Source organism: Mirounga leonina, unplaced genomic scaffold (genome assembly GCF_011800145.1).
Source record: "Mirounga leonina isolate KUSES-001 unplaced genomic scaffold, KU_Mleo_1.0 Mir_154, whole genome shotgun sequence".
In the NCBI taxonomy this organism is placed as follows: domain Eukaryota; kingdom Metazoa; phylum Chordata; class Mammalia; order Carnivora; family Phocidae; genus Mirounga; species Mirounga leonina.
Genome location: NW_023270389.1, coordinates 44,572,657 through 44,588,382, shown reverse-complemented (window position 1 = coordinate 44,588,382; position 15,726 = coordinate 44,572,657). Strand labels below are relative to the sequence as shown.

At 37.3% G+C, this 15,726-nt stretch overlaps 2 protein-coding genes across 6 annotated transcripts in view; both read left to right on the top strand.

Annotated features, from left to right (window-relative positions):
- The window catches only part of EDEM3 (ER degradation enhancing alpha-mannosidase like protein 3), a 70,591-nt gene extending 55,687 nt beyond the window's left edge, over nt 1-14,904 (top strand). For 3 of the 5 annotated variants that reach the window (XM_035010650.1, XM_035010648.1, XM_035010652.1), the window contains 2 exons: nt 2,235-2,420; nt 10,346-14,336. In XM_035010650.1, the coding sequence (XP_034866541.1) occupies nt 2,235-2,420; nt 10,346-10,755 (596 nt within the window). In that variant the 3' untranslated portion in view covers nt 10,756-14,336. The other 2 variants (XM_035010649.1, XM_035010653.1) reach the window with 2 other exon arrangements.
- On the top strand, nt 14,817-15,344 carry LOC118014387 (40S ribosomal protein S24-like). Its single transcript, XM_035010654.1, has one exon. It carries the CDS (start codon nt 14,840-14,842, stop codon nt 15,230-15,232), a length of 393 nt encoding a protein of 130 aa, XP_034866545.1. The 5' UTR covers nt 14,817-14,839; the 3' UTR covers nt 15,233-15,344.
- The last annotated feature ends 382 nt before the right edge of the window (nt 15,345-15,726 follow it).

Sequence of the window (15,726 nt, the reverse complement as noted above, 5' to 3'; positions counted from 1 at the left end):
AATTAAGGCATTTAAAATACTAGGATTTATTTCAGTGAAAATAATTATTTACTCTTCCTTTTTGCTTATCCTGTACGGGCACTCCAGTGTTGATTTATTGAGTGCATAGATTTCATTAGTTAAGTAAGTATTAGGAGAAATTCTTCTTAATAACTTAAATTAGCACTTGGCAAACTACAGCCTATAGGCCAAGTCCACATCACTGCCTGTTTTTGTAAATAAGTTTTATTGGAACACAGCCATGCCAATTTGTTTAATATTGTCTATGCCTACTTTCGAGCAACAGTAATAGAGTGGAGAAGAACTGCATAGCCTAAAATATCCACTCCCTGGCCAATTACAGAAGAAGGCTGCTGCTGCCCAACTTAAATGACCTCTCCATCCTTGGTTATTTTCCACACTGAGATTTCTTTTATTGAAGAATTTAGTAGCTTGTCATCACTATCATTTTGAACACCTCTTTACCAAGATTAAAAAATATGAAATATAAAGGCTGGAACACATGTGGAATAGTTTAGATTTTCCCTATAAGTCTAATTCTCATGGTATTCTGTACTCTGCAAGGTTTGTGAAGTCAAGTTTGTTTTCTTTAGTAGCTATTAGTAGCAGAATCCTCTACTGAGTTCAGTGGGTAAGCAAATAAGAGGCAATGGTCCTTACTCTCAGGAAACTTCATTTTTAAAGGGAAACTTTCTTGTATTGTAACTTCTTTTCTTTCCCTATGTTTTTTGTTTCTGATGAAGTATTTTGTTTGGTTTTGCTCGTTTTCATTGTATATAAATGAGCAAATTAGGCCTTAGTTGTTTTTTTATTGCAAGTACTAAAAGTAAAAATTATCTTAGAAATAATCATTTGGCTGCAAGAGACAATAATTGATTTTTTTTTTTTTAAGATTTTATTTATTTATTTGAGAGAGAGAATGAGACAGAGAGAGAGAGCATGAGATGGGGGAGGATCAGAGGGAGAAGCAGGCTCCTCGCCGAGCAGGGAGCCCGATGCGGGACTCGATCCCGGACTCCAGGATCATGACCTGAGCCGAAGGCAGTCGCTTAACCGACTGAGCCACCCAGGCGCCCGAGACAATAATTGATTTAAGATGGTTTAAGAAAGGAGGTTTGTTTACTACATGGAGCTGGATTATTTTAATTGAATGCAAGAGTAAGAAATTCAGCTGAGTAAAAAATCATCAGGAACCATGATAGCTAGTAGAGTTGTTTACATCTCTCTCTTATCTCTGGGTCTTCCTAGACTCTCTTCTCTGCATCTCTTTGCAGTTCTGCTTCGTTCTCCAGCTTCTCACCAGCTGGCTCCCTCTTTGCTCATTAGTTCCCAAAAGGTCATTCTAAAATTACAGCCTCAGGCCTGAGTCTGTCACCTCACTAGATCACTACCCACTGCTAACTGAAACTCAGTCTTTCTGTGTGCCGCTTCCGGGGCCTCCAGAGAGACTGAGAGCCAGGTGGCCATGCTTTATCCAGTCAGTTATTGCTAAGGAGGTGGGTCCTACATGGTATTTTCCACTCAGCAGGGCCTATCAGAGCAAGCTCTCCAAGAAGGGACCGGCAGGCTTCTCATCTGGCGTGTGCGGTAGAGGGGGGCGTGACCGGCCCCTGCCAGTAAAAAGGTATTTAGCGGTCCTACTGCAGTTACCTCACCAGTGTAAAAGAACAGTAGTGTTTACCTCAACTTAGGAAAAACCATGGTCATCATTCTTCTTTGTGAACAGTAGAGAAAGGAGAACTATCAATTAATAGTTTGGTAAATGCCATTAAAGGAAATCTTAAACAGCAATGAAATTTCATTCATAGTTCTATCATTGGAAGCCAAGTCTTTAAATGTTTCTATTTCTAGGCTTTTTCATAAGCATATGGAAGTTTTTAGTCATAATCACAGAATTTTGTGTTCTCCTTTTTTCGTGTAATAATATTCTGCTTTTCTGTGTGTTGCATCAAGTAGTTAATTATAATTTACTTATAATAGTTCAGTTATTCACAATTATAAATAGCACTCCAGTAAACTACTTTAGGCATAGATCATTTTGCTTGTTTTGAGTTCTTCCCTCAGGATAAATTTCTAGAAGTGGAATTAGTGAGCTCTAAAAGTATGTTCATTTTTATGATTCTTGATGCATAACGTAAATGCAGCCAACAGGGAGAAAAAATCATAAAGATTGGTCTATAGATCTTTTTAATGGACAGATGTTTTTATGTTTGCTGTATTCATTTTCTGGCTAGATGACAATGAGGGGAGCAGCAGTGATACTGCCCCTCTGTTCCAGATGGCGGGTGATGGAAAAGACACAGATGACATCAAGATCCCCATGCTATTCTTATTCAGTAAAGAAGGAAGTATCATACTGGATGCCATTCGGGAGTATGAGGAGGTGGAAGTGCTCCTTTCTGACAAAGCAAAAGATAGAGGTAAGGGTAAAAACTCATGTGTTTTTTTACACAGCTTAGCATTAATTTTACTAGTTTGATAGCAAAAATGAGTTACAAGAAGTTATTTTTGGTTCACTGGTAAGATAGAAGATGGTTTCAAAAAATATTTTTCTTTTGGAAATAGGCGTTTTAAAACATTTATTTTGCTTTGTTTGCTGACTTAGGATGTTTTTAGAATTACATTTTATATGTCATTTGTCACTTTTGCTATGGTTCTGCCCAGTGATGAAAATACAGTTAATATATCAAAAGAGTCCATTTAAACATCCACAAATGTTCACCATTCAGTTCTACTTATACTACATCTTATATTTCTTTTATAAAGAATAAAAAGATTGTATCAAATGGTATTGTATACAATATAATAGTTGGGTTTGAGCAGGCCACCAATAATAAAATGACCACTGTCTTGGTGAAGGCAATAAAAATCTAGCAGGTTCTATCCACTGAGGTGTAAGTTTATCACATAGGGATTTATAAGTTACAAGAGTTACAACTGGCTGATGTCTGAAGAACAGGGTAGCCATGCCTTAACTCATGACAATATATAGTCCTCGCTAGGCCAAAATGTTTGTTAGTAACTTGAAAGCTATTTGAAACCCAAATTATTGTATAAATGCAAGGTCTTACTAGTACTCTTTTTTAGTTTGACACCTAGGGATAGTGCAGAAGTGAGGGAAAGTGACCCATCAGACATAGACTGCCATCCTGCTTATGGGAGCAGTCCTCCTTATCCACTGGAGGCATCTGGAGAGAGAACTGTACTTCTCTCATTACCTGTAAATGGCTAAAGTCATGGGATTTGTGCAGGGTTTTTGAATCCCTGGGGATGTTTGTTTGACAGCTAGGGAGGTAACTGATTCAATTCAGTGTAACTTCCAAGTGAAATAGTAAAAAAAAAAAAGTTTAGCGATAATCTAGTACTAGCCAAATCAGTGTTTTATCTTCTTGTATTACTTTATTCTTCTTTGAGATTCTTCCACGTGTCCACTATTTAAGAGCAATGAAGTGAGTAGGATGAATGTATGTAAGGATGTATAGATAAAAATAGAACAGAAAAGAAAGGATTTCTAATCTTCTTAAATCCTCCTGTGTTCCTGACCTTTTTTTTTTTTCCTAAGTCTTTTTTCTCAACTCAGATCTTCTCTCCTACATATATGCATTTAGGCACATCAAACACAGGCACATTATTATTCCATATAACTCTTTAATGCCTTTGCTTTTCTCCCCCCTATTTTGTGCTACCATTGGAATTTCAGCAGCAATATTAAAAGGTAAAATGATTCCAAGCTACATTATTAATAGTAGTAAGTATCTTGTATTCATAAGCTTTAAATTATATATATATGTATATATGTATGTGTACATGTATATATATACACACACATGCATGTGCAAATATATATATATATATAATTTGTTTCAGTGGATACCATGATAATATCTGGCTTAATGTAATTAGATTATTTTCATGTCTAGTCAGCTGTCCCACAATAATAATTCTTTATTGATTCCTGTCATAACAAATCCTATGAATTATATATCCATATAATATAGATGAATTCACTAGGCCATGTAAGAGTCAGTCTAACAAAGACAGTGTTGTTTTGGCATGTATTACTTTTGATCACTTTTATTGAATATAATGTTAAGTATTTAAAATATCAGCTTGTTTTAAAAACTTGTATGTGTGTAGGGGTGCATGGGATTAGGACTACGAGGTCGTAGTAAAGCATGTGCTTCTCATACAGAGAAAGAATAAGAGAAAAAGATAAATTCTACTATAGGTAGCCCCCCAATCCCCCATCCTTGGGGGATATATTCCAAGACCCCCCAGTAGATGCCTGAAACTGTGGATAGTATACTGTTCTGTGTATATACCATGTTTTTCTATGCATACATACCTGTGATAAACCTTAATTTATAAATTAGGCACAATAAAAGGCTAATAACAATAACTAATAATAGAACAGTTGTAACAATATACTGTAATGGGATTTATGTGACTCTGGCCTTTTTAAAATACCTTATTGTACTATACCCATCCTTCTTGTGGTGATATGAGATGGTAAAGTGCTACATGATGTGATGAAGTGAGGGGAATGACGACATAGGCAGTGTGACCTAGCGTTAGGCTGCTATTGACCTTCTGATGCTGTGTCAGGAGGCGGAGGGTCATCTGCTTCCTGACCACGGTTGACTGCGGGTAACTGAAACGTCAGAAAGGGAAACCGTGGAAAAGGGGGGATTACTGTACAAAAAGTATTATCTGAAGAGTATTCTTTTAAGGACCGTGCAGTAAAAGGGCTTTATGTAAATGATATATTTTTAAAAGTTCTGTTGGTCTCTAAAGTTAGTGAACTGTGTGTTACAGAGTGATCTTTTGACAAAAAGTCTTTAAAAAACTCCCCTTTTTATGTAGCTCTTTCAAGAACTGTACAACTGCATTAACAAAATCAATGTTACAAAATTATCAGTATAACAGAAACTCAGTAATAGTTTTATTAAATCAGTTACCTTATTCACTTAGGAAAATATCCTAAGAAGTTGATGTCTGGAGTGTTGTCATTAATTTGTCCTGTGCCTTTACTGCATGCCCCAGTGTTTCTTTTCTGCATCAGCTGATGCTGATGCTTTTGTTACAAGTGTAGATTCCTGAGTCTTACTCCAGAATATTGAATCAGACCCTCTGAAGGCAGGGGACCAGAATCTGAAATTGTAAACAAGCATCCCAGGTAATTACACTCAGCTACACTTGAGAAACAGTGAACAACACTAAGAATGCAACCTCTTTTTTTTTTTTTTTTTTGTCTTCCAGCTATGTATGAACCATACTGTACCATCAAGGGTACTAGGTAGGATTATATAAGTAACCCCAAATAATTAGCATCCTTAAAATCTGAACAGTAACATGTCCTCCAGATTGCTCTTTAAAAATCTCATTCCACAAATACATACTTCCTTTATAAAGTCACATAGTTTTGATTGAACAATTCTTCCCACATGTTGATACAGAAAATAGAAGCCCCAGAACAAGCCCCTACTCCCACTCTCGCTTTCTTATTCTGATGAGAAGTCCCAGCCATTAATACAGAAATATCTGCAATAGCCCTATCTGCTAGCAAAAATGTTCAGCTGTCTTACTACACATTCTTCTTCAGAAGTAAAACATTAGAAATTTATCAAGTGGAAATAATTGCTTCCTCAGGTCAGACCAGTCCTACTTCTAAAAGTTGAGCTATCCATGGAAGTTTTAATATGTCTCTCATGTGTTCCACCTTTCCAAATTTTAAGAATTATTCCAGCCCAGGGGCGCCTGGGTGGCTCAGTTGTTAAGCGACTGCCTTCGGCTCAGGTCATGATCCCGGGGTCCTGGGATCGAGCCCCGCATCGGGCTCCCAGCTCAGCGAGAAGCCTGCTTCTCCCTCTCCCACTCCCCCTGCTTGTGTTTCCTCTCTCGCTCTGTCTCTCTCTGTCAAATAAATAATAAAATAAATTAATAATATCTTAAAAAAAATTCCAGCTCTGTGCTCACCAACAAATGACACTGTACTGTTACATTTAGATTCAGATTGAAACAGTTTATAATTAAGAATCAATTTCCTGTTCTCAGTAGTATTTTCAAGGGGAAAAGAATCAGCATTTTAAAGGTCCCATATGTTATCATGCTTTCAGTTTACAGTGTAGGCCTATATTGCCTTGAGAGCTGTAGACTGATGTTTTCAGAGCTACTCCTATACTTATATCTACCAGATAAAGAGGTGGACAGAGAAAATGGGGGAAAGAAAAGAAAGGTCCCATGGTTCAAACTGTTCAAGATTTAAGTCTAGCAGTGTTACTTTCCCTAAGATTATCTCCCATTGAACTTGATTGGGGTTAATCTGCCCTAAAGTTGAACTGCAAAATTTAATATGTATGCAGAAGACCTCTTTGTGTAGAAAGGAGCATCTGAAACATTCTTGTTAAGCCAAATTGGTATTTACCTGCACCCCTTCTATGACCTGGCATGTTTTCTCATGCATCTTTGCATCTCATGCATTTGCACATCTCTTCCCTTTTTTGAAATGCTTATCCATCCCTATCTGCACTCCCATGGCCCATTTCCTCTTTGAGGAAATTTAGCCATCCTGCATACCCAGTTTAAATACTACCTTTTTGGGGCACCTGGATAGCTCAGTCGGTTAAGCATCTGCCTTTGATTCAGGTCATGATCCCCGGATCCTGGGATCAAGCCCCATGTCAGGCTCTCTGCTCAGTGGGGAGCCTGCTTCTTTTTCTCCCTCTGTTGTTCCTCCTGCTTGTGCTGTCTCTCTCTCTGTCAAATAAATAAATAAAATCTTTTAAAAAAAAAATAAATAAATAAATACCACCATTTAGTGGAATTTTCTCTTATTCTCATAGGTAAAATTTAAGGGTCTTATTTTATTATGTTAATCACCATACATTACATCATTAGTTTTTGATGTAGTGATCCATGATTCATTGTTTGCATATAACACCCCGTGCTCCATGCCGTACGTGCCCTCTTTAATACCCATCACCAGGCTAACCTATCCCCCTATCCCCCTCCCCTCTAGAACCCTCAGTTTGTTTCTCAGAGTCCATAGTCTCTCATGGTTTGTCTAAGGGTGTATTTTTTAAGATTTATTTGTTTATTTTAGAGAGAGAGCAGAGGGAGGGGCAGAGGGAGAGGGAGAGAAAGTCTTAAGCAGACTCCATGCTGAGTGCAGAGCCTGACATGGGGCTCGATCTCACGACCCTGAGATCTCAACCTGAGCTGAAACCAAGAGTCTGACGCTTAAATGACTGCACCCCCCCAGGCGCCCCAAGGGTCTTTTTAATATAGTTCTACTTTGACATTCATATTACATCCTGCTGCTTTACCTGCTCTTATCTCTGTTATCCGGGCTTGCAGCAAATGCTGGCTATACAGATAAATGAATGATTGTATAACATCCAGTCTCTTAGGTCTTTGCCAAGGCTCCCTTGTCCTTTTATTATTAAAACTGAATCATTTTCTTGTCTTTGTATCTTGAGATTTTCTTCACTCTTTTTTATGCTTCCTCTGTTTCCGATACACCATTCCTGAATTGATGTAGTTGTTTTTTTTTTTTTTTTTAAAGATTTTTATTTATTTATTTGACAGAGACACAGCAAGAGAGGGAACACAAGCAGGGGGAGCGGGAGAGGGAGAAGCAGGCTTCCCGTGGAGCAGGGAGCCCGATGCGGGGCTCGATGCGGGGCTCGATCCCAGGACCCCGGGATCATGACCTGAGCCGAAGGCAGACGCTTAACAACTGAGCCACCCAGGCGCCCCTGATGTAGTTGTTAATGCTCTGAGGACTCTGATGCTTCATACGGGGTGCTAACCCACACCGTAGAATAAAGCTGTGAAGCAGTGTGGCAGACACTAACTCCTTCCTTGCCTTTTCTGTTTCTCCATCTACCATCTTTACTTTCCTGATTGCCGCCTCTTGGCTGTCTATCAGATAGTCTTATATATTTCCTCTGTTTCAAGACTTGCTCTTCTTTTCCACTAATCTGTCTGTTCACTCCTATGCCAATAATAAAAGTTTGCTGTTTTGAATGCATGTTGATACCTGATAAGGCAACTCTCTTCTCACTAATTCTTTTCAAAATTTCTTCTCTTCGATGTATATTCTTCCATACGAACTTCAAAATAGTTCTATCTTGTCCCAAAAGAAAACAAAAAAAAGTAGAAATGGGGTTCATTTTGGAATTGGATAGTTGTACGCTTTATGTATAAATAGGAAGTTTTTGTTAAATATTAAGAACATTCCATCCAGGAACATACACTTACTTGTAAATGTAATCAGATCTTGTTTTATGTTTTCATTAAAATTTTATGGTATTGAGGGGGCGCCTGGGTGGCTCAGACGTTAAGCGTCTGCCTTCGGTTTGGGTCATGATCCCAGCGTCTTGGGATCGAACCCCACATCGGGCTCCCTGCTCTGCCAGAAGCCTGCTTCTCCCTCTCCCACTCCCCTTGCTTGTGTTCCCTCTCTCGCTGTATGTATCTCTGTCAAATGAATAAACAAAATCTTTAAAAAAAAAAAATTTTATGGTATTGAGTAATGTAGGTCTTGTATCTTTCATAATAAATTTAATCGTTTTACAGTTTTTTATTATGAAAAGGGTACTTAATTTTATTTCTAACCAGTTGTTACTATAGAGAGGTTATTTGCCTATTTATCTTACTTTTACCCTCCTTATCAAGTTCTTTTATTATCTTAATGGTATTTTTAAGAATTAAGAGTCGCTTTGAGTTTAAGCATACAGCAGTCTAAAAATACAATTTGATCTATTCTTTTCCTGTATTTACACTTACCCTATTGTATTACCTAGATTTCCAAAATATATTGCATAATATGTATCCCTACGGTAATTTTTTGCCAAAAGCACAATTTTTATTACTAGATGAGACAGTACCTCACCTTTTTCTATACTTCTAAACCAGATTAATACAATCTAGAAAAAACCTGAAGGTTTTCCTTTTTGTTTTCCCTTGAACTTAGGGTAGCCTAGTGTAAATGAGTGACCAGCTCCTGCGTTCTCTTCTTTGGTCCCCGCCTTGGTTTTCCTAATTGCTGAATTAAAGTATACCTTTTCCACAGCTTAGAAGAGAGAGAGTGTGGGGACCCCCCCCAGCCCCCAAGAACTTAAACTTCCCTAGTCAGGTAATCCTACTTCATCAGGGTGTACATAAATGTGCCTCTCTGTACCTTCCTGCATGCTTGCTTCCTTTAGTTTTTCTGGTTTTATAATATGTCCATCTTCCCTTCCTTCTTGGACTCATTAACTCTACTTATCTTTTAAATCTCAGCTCAAGTGTCACCTTCTGAAGGAAACCCTCAACTCTCCTTATTCTTTCTTATTCCCCCGTAAGCTTTCCTAGCAACACAAAACATGTCACAGTTAAGAGTTTTCCGTTTATTTTGTGTGATTATTTGTAAATGTTTTCCCCAACTGGACTAAAAGATTCCTGAGGGCAGGTCTGGTGTTTGGTTTTGCCTCATTTTATCTCTAGCCCCTTGCACAATGCCTGCCACACCAAGAGAGGACACCCAGGGCCTATGTTCTGACTGCCCACAGAGCCTGGGAGGAGGCCACAGGGCGTCAGTGTGATCAGTGCCGTTTACGCACGCTCTTGTAGGAACCCGAAACAGAATGCCTCTAGTGGGGTCACTCTATTCAGTACAAGAGCTTTAACCCACTCTTCAGCCTTCCAGTGGATTTTAAAATGATAGCTTATAATTCATAGACCTACAATAATGAAATATAGGTTTTGTAAATAATCTCAGTTCTTGCTTGTCTTTATGAAAATATTTTATCTAACCACATTAATACCCTCAAATCATCCATAATTTCGTATTATCAGCATTTTCATGGCTTACTGAGTGGAATTTCACTTCTCAGAAGAATATTATCTTAAAACATAGTGAGAAGTGCTATTTAAAATTTATTCTACTTCGTATGTTCTCATGTACAAGCTTTCCTGAATTTAGATATTTAACAATAAATTTTAGACATATAGTGCAAATTTATGTGCACTTTAATAATACTATTTAGTGTATTTCTTAGCATTTGCTGATCCCCATTGAAGGCAGTCTTAAAGTTATTAGAGTAATTCCTTTTAGTTTGGAAGAATATTTATTTTGTACTGTCACATTTTGCAAAATGCATATAACGGAAAATGTGATTACATTATTATTTGAAGGCAGTACTTTTACTCTTCAATGTTAATGTTCACTGTTCTGCATTAACATGCTTTTCTTCCTCTTTTATTTCTTCATTCTATTGCAACAACCACTATGTTCTTAAAACTGTGATAGTAAATATTTTGAGTGGGAAAGTAGCATGAAGCTTGTTTCTTTCATTTACAGATCCTGAAATGGAAAATGAAGAACAACCATCCTCTGAAAATGATTCTCAGAATCAGAGTGCTGAACAGATTACATCAAGTTCTCAGGAGGTTGATTTGGTTGATCAAGAGTCTCCTGAGGAAAGTTCTCTAAATTCGCAACCAGAATCACCATCTTCCGCAGATATGGACAATGCTGCAAGTGTTTCTGCTTCTGAACAGAATTCTAACCCCATGGAAATCCACGAGACTACAAGTCTTGATGGTGAATGTACAGATTTAGATAACCAACTTCAAGAACAATCAGAAACTGAGGAAGATTCCAATCCTAATGTTAGCTGGGGTAAAAAGGTCCAGCCTATAGACTCCATATTAGCAGACTGGAATGAAGATATAGAAGCATTTGAAATGATGGAGAAAGATGAACTATGACTCACTAAAGAGTCTGGTGGTAGGTATTTAAAAAGAAAAGGCAAACTGTGGTTCACAGACATCCAGATACTAAGCAGGCTCTCTCATGGGAGTCTTTAAGTATGGTGATGAGCAACCACGTTCTGACTGAGATAGTTATCATAGGAATCTGGAGCATGCTGTGTTAGAATTGACCTTGCTTAAAACTGTCCCATCCTAAATGGAAACTCACAGCCCCTCCCCAACCCTGACCCCCACCTGGTGACAGCATCGCACCACCCTGCAGCACCTCAGGCCAGGAAAAGATTGCTGGGCATTCCTAGGAACCAGATTTCTGTAGTCTCTGGATAGACCAGAAACAAATTCAGTTAATGATGGAGTGGAGAATAGGAATTTGTATAGATTTCTAATTAAAGGAAGTGCGGCTTTCTTGGTTTTGGGGTTAGAGGCTCTTTTGGGAAAAGACATCTGAGTATTGTGGGCATTCTGGTTATGCTGCCTTCACAAAAACACTCAAAGTGACCTAAGTGGTTATGAAGCAAATGCATTTATGGGGAAAACAGCCTTTGCTCATCACTTTCACTTGCTTCATTGTGTAACAAATGATCAAGATGACTTGATTTTTTTTTCTCTCTTAACAATGTCCTTTTCATTTAAACCAAAGGTGAAGCCAGTGTACTTTCTCAGTGAGTTCTTTGCATAAAGGTTAATCATTGGGACCAGGTAAAAAGGTCATATATTATGGAAATTGGTTACTTAATACTTATGAAAAATGGAACAAGGGAGAAACTATAAAGTAATATGAACTTGCCATTGGGCCTTCCATAGGGAAAGCCGTGACTACTCTGAAATGGAACTTAAAGTTCTGTCCTTGTCGGGTAAATTATAAATCTTGTCCAGTTTATTTCTCTTAGAGGTGATTACCTCTAGCCATCAGCCTTACTCCATCCCATGTTTAGTATGCAATTTGAGCCACAAGGGCCATATCGCCAATAGCTGAATACATTTTGTTCCATTTTTCTATCTTAGGGAGCCATAATAAAACTGTGGTAGTGATCTAAAAATCCTAGGGAAACAACTATTTTTCATCTTTGAAACTGTGGTTTCTAAAGATGCACCTAGGGAGTCTGTCACATTTTCTGTTGAATCATGGTTTTTAAAGTTTTTTTTTTTTAAACCTTTTTTTTTTAACAGATATTCCTTCTGATAAGGACTTGAAAATTAATCTATGGTAACCTGTGTAGGAAACTTACACAGTAGCAACTAACATATAGCCATATAGCTTAATGAGAATTTATTTTCCTTCTTTTTTTTTTGGTGGCAGTCTGGTGCTGGCCACATTTAAGTTTTAAAAACTGTTGTTGATATCCTGTAGACAGCCCTGTAGTTGAAATCATGTTTTTACTCATTTTATTTATTTTTTTTTAAACTTAATCAGTTCTAAAGGATTATTTGTGAGACTTAATTTTCTTTCTCTTTACCGTGACATTACATAATAATCTTTTCTTAAAACACAGTTTTGAGGTACTGATGAACTTAAACTGTATATGGAGCTGTTAAAAGAGCAGTGCTGTATTGTAGTTATGTATATTCATGTACAGTATGTCTTAGATCCCAGGTAAACATATTCTTTTTTAAGGGGATAAATAGCTGCTTTCAAAAACTCCAGCTAAATGTAATTGGGTCAGTGAGTAATAAAAGTAATAGAGAATTCACTATTGGGGGGGAGGGTGGGGAAGAGTAGTAATATAAGACCTTTATTGGCCCTTAATTAAACCTGACACTAAAATGGCTGTTTTAGTCTTTCTGCATGTGAGATTTGGTGTAAGAAGATAGAACTATAATGCATACAGTATATGGAAGGATAGACATAGTGCTTTGTTCATATTAATTGCAAAGCTGCCAAAATAGCTGAAGCTTAATTACTTGACTTGCCTTGATTTATAGGACTGGGGCTTGGAGAAAAGGAGCAGATGTTCCTCTAAGACTTTGATTACAGAAGCCTTATATACATTGATTTGATTTTGTGTTTGTAACTCAGAGCCGTTGTTGTCTAAGTCCAACTTTTCTAAGTTAAAACCACATGAGTTTTTTCCCAGGGAAGATCTCATGGTATACGAGAGCCAGCTGATTACTCTCCCTGCCTTTGGCCGGTAGGGGGGGTTGTTGCCATTCACTGAAGTCTAGAAGCAAATTGTTTGCTTTTTTAGAAAAGTGAGTCCTTTAAAAAAAAAAAAAAAGGCAAAAAATTTAACAAGTTATACTTAACACCCAGAAGGAATCATACTTGATTTTTCCCTAGTTAAGAAGGTGTAATGTTCAGCTTCAAAACTCTTAACATTATCATTAACTCCACACATTCTTATTTGACTTACTGCCATAAAGTTATTTTTGAGTTCATTAAACAATTCCAACAGCATTAGGTGTTTTTTTTTTTTAATGTTTTGTTTTTTAAATACCTTTGATAGACATTTTATTTACTTCCTAAATATTCAGGGGATTCTGTGAGACCCTGAATTTTAGAAACATCTGGTCTACCTCAGTTAAATGTTGACTGCATAGAAACAGAGCTGAAGTGATCACCACAGCCATAAAATTGTTTGACTAAGAAGGATTTATACAATGTTTACAAACCTGGAATCAAGTAAGGATTTTATCTGAAAATGAAAAGTTAGATATTAGAGCAAGTATTTAATTCAGGTATTTTCAAGTTTTAAAACTTAACTTGTTTACCTACTAAAAAATAGCTGTAGTTTTTTCTGCTCATGAAAGTCTGTTGAAATGCTATGCCCTAATTTGCAATAATTTTTCCATAAAGTTGTAAGTGTGACAGAATTGTAATTTACTGGATATGTTTAGGATGGGATATTTTGTTGGGTAGGTGGGGTTTTTTTTTTTTTTCTTTTTAACCTTTAATAGGCTTCCAACAAGAATACAATTGTTTCAGAACAAATTGTTTTTTGACATTATACTTTCCCCTTTTTCTTCACAGTATTAGTAAAATGAAAAATTTTGTGCTCTCTGATTTTAATTTCTAATATAATTATTCTTTTGAGAATTTTTTAAAAATTTAAATTACCGTCATAGCCCTTTTTACAACAAAACCAGCATTTGTTCTCTCACCAAACCCCATGCCAGATTCATCATTAAGGAAGCTCAGCGTAAGTAATTCAGATAGTGCTTATAATTTTGGAGGTGGGGAGTGGGGGGGGAGCTGATTTAGTAAATATTCCAGCCGGTCGTTTTATGCACAAGGCTTCAGTCAGAACATAGAAAAAAAAAAACATTCTGTGAATGAAATATTGTATGTTCAGATTTTATAAAAGACATTTTTAAAAGCCCAATTTACAGCCGTATATTTTCTTATGATGTAATTTATGAAAAAGATGTCTGTACTAACAGGTGCTGTAACACTACTGTTGTTGGATTTTATTGTTTGGTGATAAATGTATACAATATTTCTAAGGGAAACTCTGTACTGTGATGTAAAAGTCTGGGCAAAATGTATATAAATCCTGTATATAATTGTGTATTTGATTATAATTACTGATTGTAAAGATTTAATAAAATATGTAAATATTCTGGCCTAGTTTTAATTTGGATTTTTAGCATCACTTTGCCTATCTTTATACTTTAGTATTTTTTTTTTTTTAATTTTTTCACCACTCTGTCTTCCCTTTAATTTTCATTTTACCCCAGGGGAGTAAATCTGGGGACAACTTAGGCTATAGAAACAAACATTGAAGAGTTCCACAACTCAAATAGTGCCAGGGACCCTCAGAGCAGAAATAAGAGTTAATAATTCACAGTGTCAATATTGGTAACATGTTTATGTTTCAAGTTTGCTTAAAATAAGTTCTTTTGATAATCGTCATCCAAGTAACCCTAGCCTCTCCTGTTAATTCCAGTGAGGCTACTTCCTTTTAGCAGCCACTTCCAGATACTGTGATACTGTGCTTTTCATCTGTACTGTTCCAGAGTTTCTGAGCACGGACATCTTGAAAGGCCTGATCGTTAGCACTATTACCTATTGATAATTGCTTTCTTTAAAGATGAGTATATTGAGCTCTTTTCCTCCCCAGCTGCTTGAAGCTTGGCCGCCATCATGAACGACACAGTAACTATCTGGACCAGGAAGTTCATGACTAACCGACTACTTCAGCGGAAACAGATGGTCATTGATGTTCTTCACCCCGGAAAGGCAACAGTACCTAAGACAGAAATTCGGGAAAAACTAGCCAAAATGTACAAGACCACACCAGATGTCATATTTGTGTTTGGATTCAGAACCCATTTTGGTGGTGGCAAGACAACTGGCTTTGGCATGATACATGATTCCTTGGATTATGCAAAGAAAAATGAACCCAAACACAGACTTGCAAGACATGGCCTGCATGAGAAGAAAAAGACATCCAGAAAACAGCGAAAGGAACGCAAGAACAGAATGAAGAAAGTCAGGGGGACTGCAAAAGCCAATGTTGGTGCTGGCAAAAAGTGAGCTGGAGATTGGACAACAGAAGGAGTAAAGATGCTGCAGTGGCTTTATCTGGTTGTGCAGATTTTTCATGAGAGGATCAATAAACTAAGAATGTTAAAAAAAAAAAAAAAAAGATGAGTATATTGAGACCTGAAGTTCTAAGCATCTCACTCAAAGTCCCACATTTGGTGACTGGGCAATGGGATGGGAGCCCTGGTCTATTTCCCCGAGCCCATGCTCCTTTCAACGTACCTTCTCCCTTTCTCTGTCCTTACCCCTTCTCACACCCCCGTTACAGTTTCTGTTCACCTTTTGCTCAGGCAGTACCTTCCCACCTGACCACTTTCTCCCCATTTGGGGTTGAAGTTTAGAAATGGTAGCATCCATTCTCAGGTTCTCTGGACATTAATTCTGGTGTCAGCATGCCTCCATTCCCCAAGGACAATGGACCACTATTTCAAGAAGAGTTCAAAGGATCTAATAGCATCTCTTGGAAGATTTCAAGGGGGAGGTTG